The sequence below is a fragment of the Rhinopithecus roxellana genome, chromosome 20, assembly GCF_007565055.1.
Source record: "Rhinopithecus roxellana isolate Shanxi Qingling chromosome 20, ASM756505v1, whole genome shotgun sequence".
In the NCBI taxonomy this organism is placed as follows: domain Eukaryota; kingdom Metazoa; phylum Chordata; class Mammalia; order Primates; family Cercopithecidae; genus Rhinopithecus; species Rhinopithecus roxellana.
In genome coordinates this window covers 81640787-81657755 of record NC_044568.1, presented here as the reverse complement: position 1 = coordinate 81657755, position 16969 = coordinate 81640787, and the positions used below count along the sequence as shown (strand labels likewise).

Sequence of the window (16969 nt, the reverse complement as noted above, 5' to 3'; positions counted from 1 at the left end):
CCCTAGAGAGCTCTGAGTTTTGGCCTGTTTGTCTTTTCACATGCTTTAATATTTGAAAATCCTTTTTTGCAGACACTGACTGATGCCTAGAGAATGCTAGGATTGTGGGAACTGGCAGTACCAACAAGAGACGAACTTCATGGGAAATCAGTGCCCACTGCCTTTGCCCTCTCAGCACTCATCAGATAAGCTGCTCCTCAAATGTTATGAAGGTACATGGTGAGACATTAAGAAACTGAATGTCATTTTGCCTTTTTTAAAAAAGAAATACTTGCAGAAAATGGGAGCAAAAGTCACTGGGACGACTGAAAGAAATGCTAACTTATAAAACATCATGGTGAAAATTCTGAAAAACTACACTGACTTAGTATGAATTAAAACACAGTTGACCTTTGAACAACATGACTTTGAACTTCATGGGTCCATATATATTTTGATTTTTTTCAATAAATGTGTTGCAAAAATTTTTGGAGATGTGTGAAAATTTGAAAAAGTTCAGATGAACCACACAGCCTAGAAATATCGAAGGAATTAAGAAAAAGGTATGTTATGAATGTATAAACTATACGTGGAAACTAGTCTATTTTGTCATTTACTACCATAAAATATACACAAATCTATTATAAAAAGTTAAAATTTACCAAAACTTACATACACATACAGACCATACGAGGAACCATTTACAGTTGAGCAATGTAAATGAACATAAATCAACTGTAGTGGATATTGTACTACTGTGACAATTTTGCAGTCACCTCCTGTTGCTATCATGGTGAAGCTCAAGAGCTGCGAGTTCCGCTGAGAACACCAAGTGAGGCTCATGATCTCCGCGTGAGCAGTTGTCTCTCCAGGAAACAGCGCATTGAAGTAAAAAGTAATCTCTTGAGGTTCTCACATATTTTTCATCATGTTTAGTGCAGTACCTTAAACTTTATATAATGAGACTCCTATGAAGTGCCACTGGTGATTCTGGAGGTGCTCCCAAGAAGCAGAAAAACGTCATGACATTAGAAGAAAAAGTTGAATTGCTTGATATGTACCATAGATTGAGGTCTGCAGCTGCAGTTGCCCACCTCAGACAAATGATTCATTTTACAAACAGACTGTGTAATCTTCCAGTATTGATATATACAGTAAAATACTGTAGATATATCTTCCTCATAATTTCCTTTATTTCTTATGATGAGGTCTTGCTATATATTGTCCAGGCTGGTCTTGAACTCCAGGCTCAAGGGGTCTTCCTGAGTAGCTGGCACTATAGCAGGGAGCCACTGAACCCAGCTCCTTATGATTTTTCTTAATAACATTTTCTTGTCTCCAGCTTACTTTATTGTAAGAATACAGTACATAATGCATATAACATACATGATATGTGTTAATCAACTGTTTATGTTATAAGGAAGACTGCCAGTCAACAGCAGGCTATCATTAGATAGGTTTTGAGGGAGCCAAAAGTTATATATGGATTTTTTACTGCACGGGGGGTTGGTGCCCCAACCCCTACATTGTCCAAGGGTTAACGATACTGCATTCTCAAAATATACATACTAATAAATAAAGTGCTAATTATGTGCCTGTACTATTCTCAATACTTGGTTTAGATTACTTGATCTAATCCTCATAGCAATCTTACGAAACAAATACTAGTGCGATCCTCACTTTGCAGATAAGGGCACTGAGGCAAAGGGAAGGTAACTAATTGGTCCAAATTCACATAGCTAGTAATGGTATGGCTAAGATCTAGGCTTAGGTTGGCTCCAAAGTTAGTGCCTCCGTCATGGTATTCTCACGTCAGGCATGCAAGGCTGGGTTAATTATAACATGTACTGAGAGCCTAAGATGTGGCATGTATGTGCTAGACACTTTAGATGCTTTATTTCATTCAATCTTCCCAACAATCTAGGAGGCATATGTAAGATTATTCCGACTATGGCTTTGAGGGGCCTGCCACCACACATTTAGTGCAACAGAGCAGCCTCTTGCTAGGCTTAACTCTATAGCCCTCCTTCTTTAAAACTAGGTTTTTCTTTTCAGTTATCCACAAGAATCATCTCCAATTATTTTTCTGTATACAGTCAGGGAAAAGTCTTTTAAAGATCTTTGTGTAACAAGTTTATGAGAATATACTACATCATAAACTTTCAACATTGTACTAGAGGCTTAAAAATCTAGAAATTATTTTAGAGTAAGAGGCACAATGATCATTCAATAAATGTTTGCGAACAATAATTTTTAAAAGTATCATTTCCATTCTTGAAATAATCAATTTTTTAATACTTGGGGAGAGCAAAGTATTCTGATACAGCACACTTTTCCTTCCTATAATATGTGACAGTGGTTTGATCAAGCAATCCAAGCAACATTCTTCTTAACTGCTATGTCAGGATCAAGGCTTCTGTCAAAGAGGGTCTTCTATTTTGTAGCTATGAATCGCAAATCTGCAGAGAGTGCTGACCAACTGTAACACTTGTCAGTTTTTAAACTTAAACTATGAGAACCAAAGGCAAGCTGTGAATCAGACTTTTTGCTTTTCTTGTTATGTCTTCATTAAACGCAGAGGCCATATATCAAAAATTTAACTGGTGAAACAGACACCCAATGATTAGCATTAGCTTAATGGAAACAACAACACAAATACCATAAAAATATGAATTTGGGCTTTAAAAAGAGCTGAAAATTGTCTTTTAACTGACAGTTTGATGCTATTATAAAAATGTTAACACATACCTGCCAACCCTTAAAAACCATCAATAGAAACTACATATTCTAAATTAGACACATTATTTTTGAGAATAACAAATAAGTCAATTACTCTCTTTAAATATGGCAGGAAAGTCTGACTAATTGAGAGAGCTGGCAAGTATGTTTAGTAATACAGCTGTGAGGTCTGTATTAAACAGCAACACAGTCGACTAATTTGTATCTAAGGAAAATTCCACTGGTTAGCTGAGATGGAAGTTATCTTCCATGCTTTCTGTTTCTGCTGCCCAATGAATAGCACATGGCAAACATGACAATGAGATATAAGAACACATGATGTAATGAAGAAGGGCCGCAGGGAGACACATGGGCTGGAGGCTGCTGTACAGATGTCATAATGGGCAAGCTGTGACACAGAGAGCGCCTTAGACTTACCCATGCTCACAGACTGAGTCAGCAGAGTAGACTGAAGTCCTGACTCCCAAAAGACTACACTTCCTGTCAATAATAGTGAGGGCAGTCGGTGAGGGCAGGAGAGCCAACGTACAGATTAATGTAAAGGAGTCAGAAAAACATGATATTTGCTAATTAGTCTAGGTAATTATTAATTACAAGCCAAAGAGAAAATTCCAACACATTTGTCACTTTAACATATCAGTCTTACTATTTTCTGTCACAAGAGTACTTTATTATTGATGTCTTAAAATATAAGCAAAGTAACAAAGAAAAATTGTCATGGATCACTTTTTTCAAGTACATTCCCTGTATTTACTGGCTCTTTTATAGGTAAGGTAGAGAACAGGTGTCCAAAACTATCTTTTCTCTTTTTTAGCTACAAGAGGTCCTTGTGATTGAATTACGTGGCAGACATAAGTAAATGGAGCCCCACTTTAATTTTCCTAAGTCTCTCAGTCCAGTAGAGGAACTAATTATAAGCTAATTACTTAATTCCACCAAGTCTTGTGAGGTCTAAGTAGCTACGAGGTTATAGGTGAGTCATACTTATTAAACTAATCATTTATATTATGTATATTATCTTTTATAATTGCTTTCTGAGGAAAAGCAAAGACTATTTCTTAATAAATTTGTTTTAGTTTATTCACTGGTCCAATGTGTAATATAAATGATACGGTCGGCTCTACTTTTATGAGAATTATCTCAATCTATATAGAAAATAATGTACTTCTGTGACTTCAGTAACTATAGAAAAGTCGTCTAAAATGTTAAGTAAACATAAAACAAGTAAACAAGTTTAAGATGATGTGGTCTTCTCATCGGTTTAAACTGCTAATTACTGTTATGTTTTAAATCTTACTGTTAATAAATGTGTTCACTGTGATGCCCCAAGTGTATTTCAACAAAAGGACACAATTTAAAGACTAAATAAATTACTCAAAATGAGCTTCAGGGGTGCTGTAATAGGGTCCATGGTCTTGCTGATGCACAAAGCTTCATCCACCCCTCATTGATAACTAAAGCAAGCCCATGTTAGCATTCTGATGCTGCTACTCCAGCAGGAGAGCAAACGCACTGCCAGCTACAAATGGGAGAAAGTAAAGTTACACACAGCCCCCTCCCTCGCTCCAAACACACTGCATGGGTGTGTTCTGCAATGCACTGAAGCAAACAGAATCCTCAGTAACAACAAAAACTGTCTAAATAAGACACTCAGACTAGAAAAACAGAAGGCAGACAGCGTTACAGGTGCTTATTTACACTGTGAATCAAAACATACTAATAGGAGACATTATAAAGGTTATTATGAAAGAGAATACCTCACCCTTAAGGTACTTACAAGGCTTCTTTTTCATTTTGAAGAGATTTTCACAAACAAAAAGAGTATGAGAGCTGCCACAATTAAGAATTTCATTTGCAGTTGTCAGGAGGCTTACAGCTTGCTTTTAAAGCTATAATTGTGTTTAGTATAAATCCTAAAGCCCAATTTTAAAAAATATTAATTTAAAACAACTAAGGAAAATTATATTCAGAGTATATACTTCTCAGTGTAAGTACTCTAACTCCTGAAAGCAGGAAAATAAGTGACTTATCAGAATGTTCATTGATGTCCTTGAGAATGACATGACCCACTCCACATCCTAAATATGTTAACAGCAAAGTCAACGACAAGATTTGAGAGAAATTTATTCATTTCTATTACTTCCAGTTATAGAAAGGGAAAAGCAAGAATTCCACAGCTCTGTCTTGGCTACTGAGCATCTATTTGTTTCCTGCTCGTTTATGACACTATGACAACTTTGTCTGACTATCTGCTCCACAGAAAAGTAGAAATTTCTTCTCTCTTCCTCACCAATCTCCATTCATTCATTATACCAGCTCACCTACGGCCTCAAGAACCCAGTTTTGTCCAAGAAAAATGCTCAATGCCACCGTGTATTTCCAGATACTTGGACCAACAGTAAGCCCAGCAGGTTAATGAGAAGCAGGGAAACGCTCTCAAAATAAAACCCCCCAAAAAAGCCAGCTGTAAATATATGCCATTCATTTTCTATTGTGTAAGGCAAGCAGTTTTCTTTGGCTGGGTTCCATGGCTAGGCAAAGTTCACCTGAATGTCTGCAAACATGTTAATACATGTATTGAAACCAAAGCAAAGAGCCATCTTGGGTTCCCTTGTGTGCAGCAAACTTCTGAATAAATTATTTTCTCTCTAGTAAGTGATCATTTCAAGAACTGAAAAAGAGATTATCTAAATTTATTCAGTATAAATTTAATGAATGGAAAATCTTAGAAGAAAAGATTTCAAGATGGGACTATAAGCTCAAAACTCTAACAACTGCAGTAACTAGTAATACCAAAGTTTAAAATAAGAACGGCAAATGTCATTCCTCTTTATTGAGGCCTAAAACACACTGACTACTTCATAGTAAACAGAGTTTGAAAAAGCCTTTTAGTTCAGGAAGAGGGAGGTAGATGATACTGATTTTACAACAGTCTAAATCGGCTGGCCTATGCTGTTTCTGTGACCACGTAAACATGACATGACTGCTCCTCACCTTAAAAATACCTGGACTCAAGACATACCATCAAGTATTAAAATACCAGTTTTTAAAAATGAAAATCTATATTAACGTCTCTGCCTACTCTGTAATAATACTGGCAATGACTTAAAAGCTTAAATTCACCAGCCAGCATCCCTGAGGGTTGCTCTGCCTGTCAGCTTACCAGTCTTGCACACAACCTCAGGAAGGAACAGCTTCTCTCGCAGGGTCCCCTCAGAGTGTAGGCACAGGCAAAGGGCTGCAGCTCTTTCAGTGATGTTATTTCTACCCACTTTGTCTTTCCTTGCTGAGCTTTTCCGGTTCAAACTCTAAAGTCCTATTCCTTTGACTGGTTTCCTTTTTATTCCCAGTCTGCTCATGTGAAGGAATGTAAATAGTGAAAAAGATGGATCTAACATGTACTTAAAATGTCAAAATGAAGCTCAATCCCCTGTATGCATTGTTTTAGTAAAGGTAGATTATGCATGTGTTTCTATATATCCATTATCCTTCATTAAGGCCTCACTTGTTAGGAAAAGTTAATTGCTTAAATATGGCTGCTTTACTTTTGAGGTACTATTTTGGTCACATTCAAGGGTAAAGGAAAATCCCAGCTTCTCTTTACTATGTATCTCCCCTGTGTGCTCCAATAGTGGGAATATCCTGCAGCTCCACTATCATCAGTAACATAAATATGAATGTAAAACAAGGGAAGATCCTGGAATCATTACTTAAACGTCAACTTGGTTTTCCTTGTAAAGTGTATTTATAAACTATTATATATTACCCATTAGATACTAATCCCAAACTGAAATATCTCCATTTTTTCCTCAACAGAAAATAATTCTAATAAGTGAAATTCAAATGTTTAGGAGTAACAATAAAACACAATCACCAAAAAAATCTGACTTCATTTATTTCATAATATCTAAACAATACTTTGTATTGATTAATTTTGATGCCAACAACTGCATTTTGTATGAGTTAAACATTGCATTAAGAAGACCTAAAAAATGAACGTGCCTGGAAAAAATCATTAAAGTAAGAATATTACGGTCCTTTCACGTATACATTACTTGATGTGAATATACTCTGCTCATATAACTGTCAAAAACTTAGATTTAAAAATTTTTTAATATATTTGCTTTTATTTTGAAACTGACAAAAATTATATATATTTACTATGTCCTTTTTTTGAAATATGTATATACTGTGGAATTGCTCAATTGAATTAACATATCATTACTTCAAATGTTTACTATTTTTTTTCATGGTGACAACATTTAAAATCTACTATCTTAGCAATTTTCAATACAATACATTGTTATTAATCTAGGTTACCATGTTGTGCAATAAATCTCTTGAACTTATTCCTCCTATCTAACTGAAATTTTGTATCCTTTGACCAGCATTTCCCCAAAAACCTAGATTTCTGACAGCCAAATAAAGATGTCTTTTATGCCTCGGAATGTATATGCAAATTAGGTTAATATATCATAAGCCTGAAATTATATGTCTGAATATAAAATAAGGCTTCTATAATAACTTCCTGAAGTCATTTATTAGAAAAGAGGGAACAATCTCACAGTGGAGTCTTTGCACGGTATCTCAGAATATGAGATGTTGTTTCATTTACTCCATATTGAACAAAAAAGGACTCTTGAAGAAAACACACTGGCTTAAAAACCAACTTCATTTGAAACTATTTTCAGGTTTACAGAAATATTTTAATCAGAATCAGAAAAAAAAGGAAGAGAGAAAAAAATCAATACATTATTCCCAGTTAAAACCTTAAAATTCAAAGTGTTGGGTGTTGTTACAAAGCAGCCGTTTAAAAACTGCTTTTTAAAAAGTAGTCAAATATTATTCTCTCAGAAAGAACCCTAGTAACAGTTAATTCTGGGAAAGTAACTGTGCAGGTAAGGGACAAGATTGGGAGGGTAACTACTTTTCACTACGTAATCATAACATTTTAAACCACACGAATACATTATCTGCTTTAAAAAGGGCAAAATTCTGAAACAGAAACTAGACCCCATAAAATGTAACAACCAATGACAAATCAAACAAGTATTATGTTATAGAGATTATGAGTATATAACTAAAACAATTTTTTAAAAAACTGTTTTGTGAATAGTACTTGTGATTTAGACATTAAATTTTCAGTGCCAAATCATGCACATGTTACAGAGCTGCTGTAACTCAAACCAAAGAGACAGAAATGAAGATGCACCCTGGAAATCAGTGCCAGATGGATGATGCACAGGGGTTCTACTGCTGATAAAAACACTGACCACAAAGATTCACATATACACTTTGAGTAGGATGGTTTTATGAACAATGAGAGTAGTTAAAGCAATCCTTCTACATTACTGCAATGCTTCATAAAATGTAACTACATTAATAAATTAAAATTTTTACCATTTAATCTACTTCCTTAAAAGTTTATAAGAGGAGAACGCTCTATAGTTGGGCTTACCACCTTATATTCTGGCATACATATTAACTTTTTGCTGCAAATGACCATAAAGGATAAAGTCTCCTCACACTTCCCTCGCCATTACAGAAGACCATTATTGTGCACAACTGTGTATTCTGATTTTATAACAGTTCAACTCTTATTTTTCTTTCAGGGTAATAATTTGGACATTATACTGGTCCAAACGTACTGTGTAAATCTGATCACACTTAGTCATGTTTCAGTAAATGTGGCTATATCCTCTCAGCCACTGTCTAAGGTAAATCTGGGTTCTTAAAAGATGGAATGTTTAACCTGGGCGCTGTGGCTCATGACTGCAATCCTAGCACTTTGGGAGGCTGAGGCAGGTGGATCATGAGGTCAGGAGATGGAAATCATTCTGGTTAACACAGTGAGACCCCGTCTCTCTACTAAAAATAACAAAAAATTAGCTGGGTGTGGTGGCAGGCGCCTGTAGTCTCAGCTACTCGGGAGGCTAAGGCAGGAGAATGGCATGAGCCTGGGAGGCAGAGCTTGCAGTGAGCCGAGATCAAGCCACTGCACTCCAGGCTGGATGACAGAGCGAGATACCGTCTCAAAAAAAAAAAAAAAAAAAAGAAAAGAAAAAAATAAATAAATAAAATAAAAGATGGAAGGTTTAAAAGCCATCACCAGTGAGTTAACCACAGCATCCTGAAGGTCTGATGGCACCTAAGCTAAGATGCTGTTTTAAACCTATCAAAATGGTCAAGGGCTGTGCATAGCAACAAGATTCAGATACAAAGCAAAACATATTTTATTTGAAGGAGAACAAGTACACACCAAAGACATGTACTAAAGGCCTAAGAAGAGTGGTATATATATGGTTTTTTAAATCCATTTTCCTAAATAAGGTAAGCCCAATAAGTAGGAGGATTGGAAAACACTCAGCACCCAGGAAAATAAGTGACAAGGTACATAATGAGGTACTCTGCAGGGAAAGCAGTTTTATTTCTTCTGGCTTTTAAAAAATTGAAATTTTCAAATATACTTGTGAGTGTAGGACTCATCAGAACTGTGGAAGGTATAGTAATTCCAGAAAAAAATCCTTAATTCTGTTTTTTAATGTGTATGCTTCGAGTGTTTGTAAATTTTAACATTACTTTGTATTTGTTAGATTTTATATCTCAAGCATTAAAAGTATATGTCATCTATCTCTATTTGTTTATGTTTAAAATTGACAGTATTGTGTCTTCTGGAGACTCTGGAATATCTCTTGAGTGATGAAAATTTCCTGAACAGATAATGAATAGAAAATATTCATTTTGTAGACAAAGATGAGGCAGCCAAAGACTGAGAATATGGCTATATCCATACACATTAATATAATAAATACTCAAATAAGAAGTTCCTGACTTCTTAGTCATCACTGAGATAGCTTTGCCACTTCTGAAATTAAGGTGCAACACACCGGAGATGGAGAAAGTGGGAGGAGAATGTAGTCATATCCACAATCTATTTCCCTGGCATCAGCACAGGAACCTATTTTCCAATGCCATTCCAGCATGAAATCATCTGCTTGTGCTAAAATGGCTGAATCTAAAGTTTATTTCCAAAGGTAACTACCAAAGATACTTGCTGGGAAAATAATGAAAGAAATGGATGGAAAGTGAAATTCCGCCTGTTATTAAAAACCATCCAGTACTTATATAGGGTTCTCCTCCATGACAGACTGCTGAACTGACCAAAATACTACTACCAAACAGGAACAAACTGGGCTCCCAAAGAGGGGAAATCTTTAAATCAAAGATCCCATTGCACAAGCTGAACTCACCATTTTTCCTTTCGTTCAGAGGGGGTAAGTTTTGACTGGACTGCAAGGAGAGTTCCTGGAATTCATGAGCCACAGCTTCACTCTGAGGACTCGGAGCAAGATGGGCTAAAGGTCCCACTTCATCCTCGGTGTCTATCGCCCCTGTGTGATCCATTGTGTTCCAGCCACTGGCAACAGGGAGTGCAAGACGCCTCTCAAATGTGGCCAAAATACTGAAGACACTGCCAAAATAAAGAATGTGTAAAGAGATGGTGCAGTTATGTTTCTCCAATTTGCACAAAAGTATTAAAATGGGAATCCTGAGTTCTAGTCCAGTTTTACTGCTGTATGGTCATACTAATCAATTTACCCTCTCTGGACCTCAGGTTCTTTATCTAACAGGAATAACATACTTCCCACTTAAAAACAAGCAATTACAAGGTAAATAAAAGTTGAAATATATTTTGTGTATTTTTTAATACCACAAATTATTAAGAAAGTCATAGCCATTGGTGGCAATGAAGATTTAATGCATGCTAAAATGAAAAAAACAGTCAATAAATACTGATGAAAACAAAGAAGTAGTCTGGCTTGAAAATTCTTCTTAATTCCTATATATCAAGCAAGTTTAAATTAGTCAACATTCACAGCAACCAGTAAGGTTTCAGATAATGACTTCTATCAGCCTGAGTCTCAGGGTGAGAACAACAGATAACAGAGCTTTCAGCTAACCCACAGTGGACATACGGTTCAAGACAAAGAAACAAACTTTTAAGTCACTGAAATTTGGGGTTGTTATCACAGTAAAACCTGGCTCATTCTGATTGATATGAAAATTAGCAACAGAAGTACCAAAGATACATCAAAAATTCTAAACATGTGACACTGGCTTAAGGACTACAAAGTAGGCAGCAGAAAACTGTTACTGGAGGCTAGAAGGATGGTCAGTCCCTGTTATGGCAGTGGCAAAACATTCGATCAAATTCTTTGCTGTCTGCTTATTTAGTAGCATTTCATAGCATAGTGTGTTCATCTTTTCACCTACTGATGGACATCTGGGTTGTTTCCAGTTTTTGACTATTACAGATAAGGATGCTACAAATGCTCCCGTACAGGTATCTATATGGACACATGCTTTCACTTCTCTTGGGTAAATACCAAATATCCAAATGGTAAATACCAAGATGGTATTTACCCAAGAGAAGTGAAAGCACGTATCCATATAGATACTTGTACAGGAGTGAAATGGCTGGATCACATGGCAGTTCTATGTGTAAATTTTTAAAAAATTGACAAACTGTCTTCTAAAGTGGTTGTACCACTTTACATTCTTACCAGCAGGGTATGAGAACTCCAGTTGTTCCACATCCTCGGTACTTCATATGGTCAGTCTCTTCCATTTCAGTCACTTTAATGGGCAAGTAGTATCTCATTGTGGTTTTAATTTGCATTTCCTGAGTGACTAATGATGTTGAGCATCTTTTAATTTGCCATCCCTATATCTTCTTTGTCTAAGTATCTGAGCAAATATTTCTCTTTTTAAATTAGGTGGTTTATTTTCTTATTATTGAGTTTTCAGAGTTTTAAAAATATATTTTGGACACAAGTGCTTTATCAGATATATGATTTATAAGTATTTTATCCCAGGCTATTTTGCATGTTCTTAATAGTGTTTTACGAAGAATATTTTTAATTTGATGAAATCCACTATTGATCAATTTTTTTTCTTTTATGGATCATGTTTTTGTTGCTGTAGCTAATAAATCTTTGATCAGTTCAAGGTAATAAAGATTACTTCCTGTTTTCTTCTAGATCTAGTTTTATGTTTTACATTTAAGTCTACAATCCATTTTGAGTCAATTTTTATTTCTGCAGTGAAATATGAGTCAACTTTTTTTCAGGATTTTTTGGCATATGTATATCTGATTGTTCTATCATCATTTGTTGACAAGATTGTCTTTATTAAGTTGCCTTTGCACCTTTGCTGAAATTCAACTGAGTATGCATAAATAGATCTATTACTTGACTTTCTATTTAGTTCCCCAAAATGAGTGAGCCACAAAGCGGGGTGGGGGCCAGGTGTATGCACTGTGCTCCAAGTCTCTGGCTGATCCCTAAACTATATACATGGAGGGCAGACTTCATGCAGCCCAGCTAAGGCAAAAAGAACTGAACTGAGATCTCTGGTGCTGCCCACCAAAGAAAAGACAGCTTGCAAGAGTTCAGCAAAGTTAACTGCCTGCTCTTAACAAAACACCACTCTTAAGAAGGAACCTAACAGAATCTAGAGTCTCTACAACTGTCAATCTGAATTACATATCCAATGGAAATATCCTTTGATAATGAAGGCAAAATTGTCACCAGGAGATCCACACTACAAGAAATTCTTTAAAACCTGACTGAAGAGAAGTGATACCAGATAAAAACTTAGATTTCAGAAATGAAAAGCATCAGAAATAGTAAATGTGTAGATAAAAAAACTAAAGACTAGCTTTTCTTCTGAATTTCTCTATTATTAGCATTCAAAGCAAAAATTGTAACACCCTGTTGTGAGGTTTATACTACATGTAGATGTAATATATATGACAACTATGGAATAAAAGATGAAAGAGGGGTAGTGTTCAGTGTCTTTACTTTCCCATATATCATAAGAGAACAGTGTAATTTTAGCTTTAAGTAGACTGAGAAGATCATATACAATTACTTAAAACAACTATTTAAAAAATACAAATAGTTTTAGCTAAAACATCGCAGGGATATTAAAATAGCATTCTTAAAAATACCCAATTAACCCAAAAGAAGGAAAAGATGAATAACTAAAAAGAGATGGGACAAGCAGAAAACAAACAGCAAAACAGACCTAAACTCCAACCTTATCAATAATTACATTAAATGTAAATGGTCTCAACACTCCAATTAAAAGAGACAGAATAAATTTTTAAAAGTCTATAAATGTATGCATATAAGTGACATACTTTAAATATGAAGACACAATTAGGGTGGAAAATGGATAGAAAAAAGACAGGTCATGCAAACAGGAATTCCAAGAAGCCTGTGATGACTATTATTATTATCAAATAAAGTAGACTTCAAAAAAGATGTTAGGTGAATCTGCATGACAAATTACTTATTTCACTAAGGAATATTAAAATACAACTCCTAGACTTTTTCAAAACTATGATTTTTCATTTCAAATTATTCATACAAAGTAAAATCTGTTCACATCAAATTAATTCTAAGATACAAGTACCATAATGCCCTTATAATGGAAAGATGTACAAGCTCTGAACATCCGTGCTAATGATTTGGAAGATCCTTTAGGCACAGATTTTAAAAAAATATTTTCATGCAGTATTATCTGTTCTACATACTGAAGAATTTTTTCAATCTATTATGGCTTGACTTTATGCTCACCTTAAACTCCCACACATCCCTCCCAATTATGAAAATTATAAGCTAAGGAAATCTTTATAAAATGTAGCAAAGGCAAATACTAAGTTTTCAAAAAATTTTAACTTAATATTCATGAACATTTTTGAGAGAGTATAGACTAAATCTACTCTGAAATTTTGCAAGCTGTCACCTTAAAGTCTACTTAACTACTTGATGATTTTCTTTTGAAAATAAGATCCAATATCAAATATAAAATTGACTACTCTCTGTATAGTAGTCAATAATTGAGATATTAAAGAAATGGAATTAGAACAGATTATTTCATTGGGCCATAATTTAGTTACAAAAGTAAAACAATCATTTAGCTTTCACTGGACAAACTGTGATAAAATATTAATTTGTCTAGAACTGACAGCATGAATGAAGAAAGTTACTATCTTACAAATCCCAATAACATAACTGCAGCTCAAAATGAAACAAAGCCAATATTTATCCAGCACTAAGTAAAAGTACAGCATAATACTGGAAGATCAACCTGGGATACAACTTCTCTCAAAAAACAAACCAGTTCATTGTGAGATACTATGCCAGAGGTAGTGGAAAAAAATACAGAAAAAAAAAAAACCCCAAGAGGCATTACACTTTCATTTTTCATCTATTGATTCACTATTTTTTTTGAATGGAGTCAAGATAGAACCAATAATAATGATCTTATATTTTAAAATATACTGGGCTATTGGGCTAAGGAAGTCCCCAAATCAGTGCTAACATGTGTTCACAAGTGCTTCTCAACTCTCCTCACGATATAATAATTTGGGGAGGCTTAAAAAAAAAAATCCCTGATGGGTAGGGGTTGTTGGCGGGGAATCTCCAGAGATTCTGCTACAATTGGTTTGGGACAGAGTGATCCTACTGTGTACCAAGCATTGAGAATCACTGGTCTAGCAGAACCTCTCATCTTATACAGAGAATAAATCATTTGCCCAATGAGTGGGAAGAGAGGTCAAAGGCAATTATTAATACACATGTAAAAAACAGTAGAATACAAATAGGGTAAGTAGGTACAAGGTGCTATTTAGGAACTTTTTTTTTTCTTTTTGTTTTGAGATGAAGTCTCACTGTGTCACCTAGGCTGGAGTGCAGTAGCACAATTTGGTTCACTGCAGCCTCCACCTCTCAGGTTTAAGTGATTCTCGTGCCTCAGCCTCCCAAGTAGTTGGGATTACAGGCACCACCAACACGCCTGCCTAATTTTTGTATTTTTAGTAGAGACAGGGATCTCACCTTGTTGGCCAGGCTTGTCTCGAACTCCTGACCTCAAGTGATCCACCCGCCTTGGCCTCCCAAAGTGCTGGAATTACAGGCATGAGCCACCGCACCCGGCCTCTACTTAGGAACCTAAAGAATTAAATGACTAATTGTATTTGGGTAAGTTAGGGAAGTCTTCAAGGATGAGTACGAGTTCACCAGGCACAGAGTTCTTCTCATCAGTAAAAGGAAAGCAGCACAAACAGAGATCACCTAACAGCAAAAAGTTGGACGGGGCCAGGGTAGAGGGCATGATACAGAGTGGCAGAAGATAAGGCTGCTGCAGTAAAGCACAATTGTAAAGGAATGTGGACTCTAAAAACCAGTGATATGATTTAATTCTGACAGAGATCAGTTACTGATAAAGTCTCACGCTGAAATGCTGAGGAACGAAGACAGTGGAAATGCAGAAACAGGAATAAATTCAAATATAGTCATGCTTAATGACAGGGATACACTCTAAGAAATGCTTTGTTAGATTATTTTGTTTTGTGCACACCACAGTGTGCACTTACACAACCCTAGATGGTACAGCCTACTACACTCCTAGGCTGCAGGTCATAGCCTATAGCTCCTAGGCTACAAAAACCTGTACAGAACGTTACTGTGGTGAAGGCTGCAGATGACTGCAACACAATGGTAAGTATGTGTGTCTCTAGACATAGAAAAGGTACAGGAAAAATAAAGCGTTATAATTGTATGGGACCAATGTTACATGGTGCAAGATTGTATTACTGAAGAGACAAAATGTCAAGGCTTGAGGATGGCCCATTTGCAAGGTAGAGATTAAAGAGTTGAGGATGGCTGAGGTTTCCAGATTTGGGCAGCTGGAAAGGCTGGTGGTGTCATTAACACCAAGGCAGGAACGAGTAGTGAGGGGCTACTCACAAAGAGTGTTCACTTGGAGAAACTACAGGTCCCCAAGGCCAGAATGCTGAAAAAAGGGTATGGCTGGAGAGATAGCCATTTGACTTCAGGCAAGTCATTTCTCTCTTAGAGACCTAGTTTCCTAATTTAAAAAAATGGGAATGACAACTGAAAAGAAGAGATGGGAAGAATATTTACTCTGCTTGACACTAAATCTAATCTAGACTTTCCTTAATTTTGCCCTAATGACCCCTCTCTGGGTATCAACATTCCCATTTTATAGATGTGAAAGCCAAGGCTTGGAAAGATTAAACAAAATTAAGAGACTAACATCAAAGCCACATTTCCAACTTCAGAGCTCATATTCCTGCCCTGATAACATGGTATGTATGTGCCAAAATGCAAATAAATTGGAGCAAAGAATTGGGAGAGAGAGATGTGGGGGAGTGAGGTGGAGGGAGATGGGAAAGAGGGACACAAGGTTGTGAAAAAAATTCATTTGTACAAATCCTTAACGTGTACTGAAGGCCTACATTATTAGGCACTATGCTGGACACTGGGCTTCCAATGATGAATCATTCATGATCCCTGCTCTCAAAGGGGGCAAGACCTAGTCAAACAGGCAGTTACCACACTTTAGTGCTTAACAGGAGCTTTATGGCCGATGAAGGAAGCCCTCTCCTCTCGTTCCATTTTGCAAAATGCTGAAAGCGTGACTGGAATTAAATTTCAGAGAGGTAGTAGATGCACTACAAACAAACCGGACATCTTTTTGATGTTAGGTTACAATTCTTTCAAATAAACAACTTCTAAGCAGAGTTTTTATTTGTAGCTGTTGGATTTTTACATGTAGCCATTAAGTATACAGAAAAAATGTACTATAAAAATAGCAAATACTGACAATACGCTGTATAGAAAAAGTTATATAACATTCCTGTGCTGGAAGCGGCTATTACAGTTCTAAGAATGCTAATGTGAGGATTTAACTTATTCACTAGAGGAATAACTTTCAAACGAATACAACATGAAGCAAACTGCACACTAACCCTCCAACATGATACATTCTTAGTAAGTACTGTAACACTTAAGTAAACACCATTTTTTGAAATATTCATTATAATCCATCTATAAAAATTTGAACTAGCAGAAGTTTCAGACACATGTAGCTTTTAAATTACTACATAAAAAGACAAGGAATTAGAAAATGTTATTTGTTCTCCAAGTAAAACGGCCCAAACCCAAGTCTTTTCAGTTTGAACAACTGTGTTTTTATGTGTATTCATAATGAATGAATTTCAGAGAATAAGAATTGATTAGAGGATTAATTTTAAGCAAGGATGATTTCCATATTTAGCAAATATTGAGTTAAAAGCAAACTGTAATTTTGTTGAATTATAATTAGCATGATTTAAATGATAAGAAGTAAATGTTTACAGAGTAAACAAATATTTTAT

The 16969-nt window shown here is 35.7% G+C and overlaps 1 protein-coding gene across 6 annotated transcripts in view; it reads right to left on the bottom strand.

Annotated features, from left to right (window-relative positions):
- Positions 1 to 16969, bottom strand: part of MRTFB (myocardin related transcription factor B) — a 213888-nt gene that overhangs the window by 116659 nt on the left and 80260 nt on the right. For all 6 annotated transcript variants that reach the window (XM_010366553.2, XM_030924875.1, XM_030924872.1 and 3 more), the window contains exon 3: positions 9969 to 10189. In XM_010366553.2, the coding sequence (XP_010364855.2) occupies positions 9969 to 10122 (154 nt within the window). In that variant the 5' untranslated portion in view covers positions 10123 to 10189. The remainder of the gene's footprint in view (positions 1 to 9968; positions 10190 to 16969) is intronic.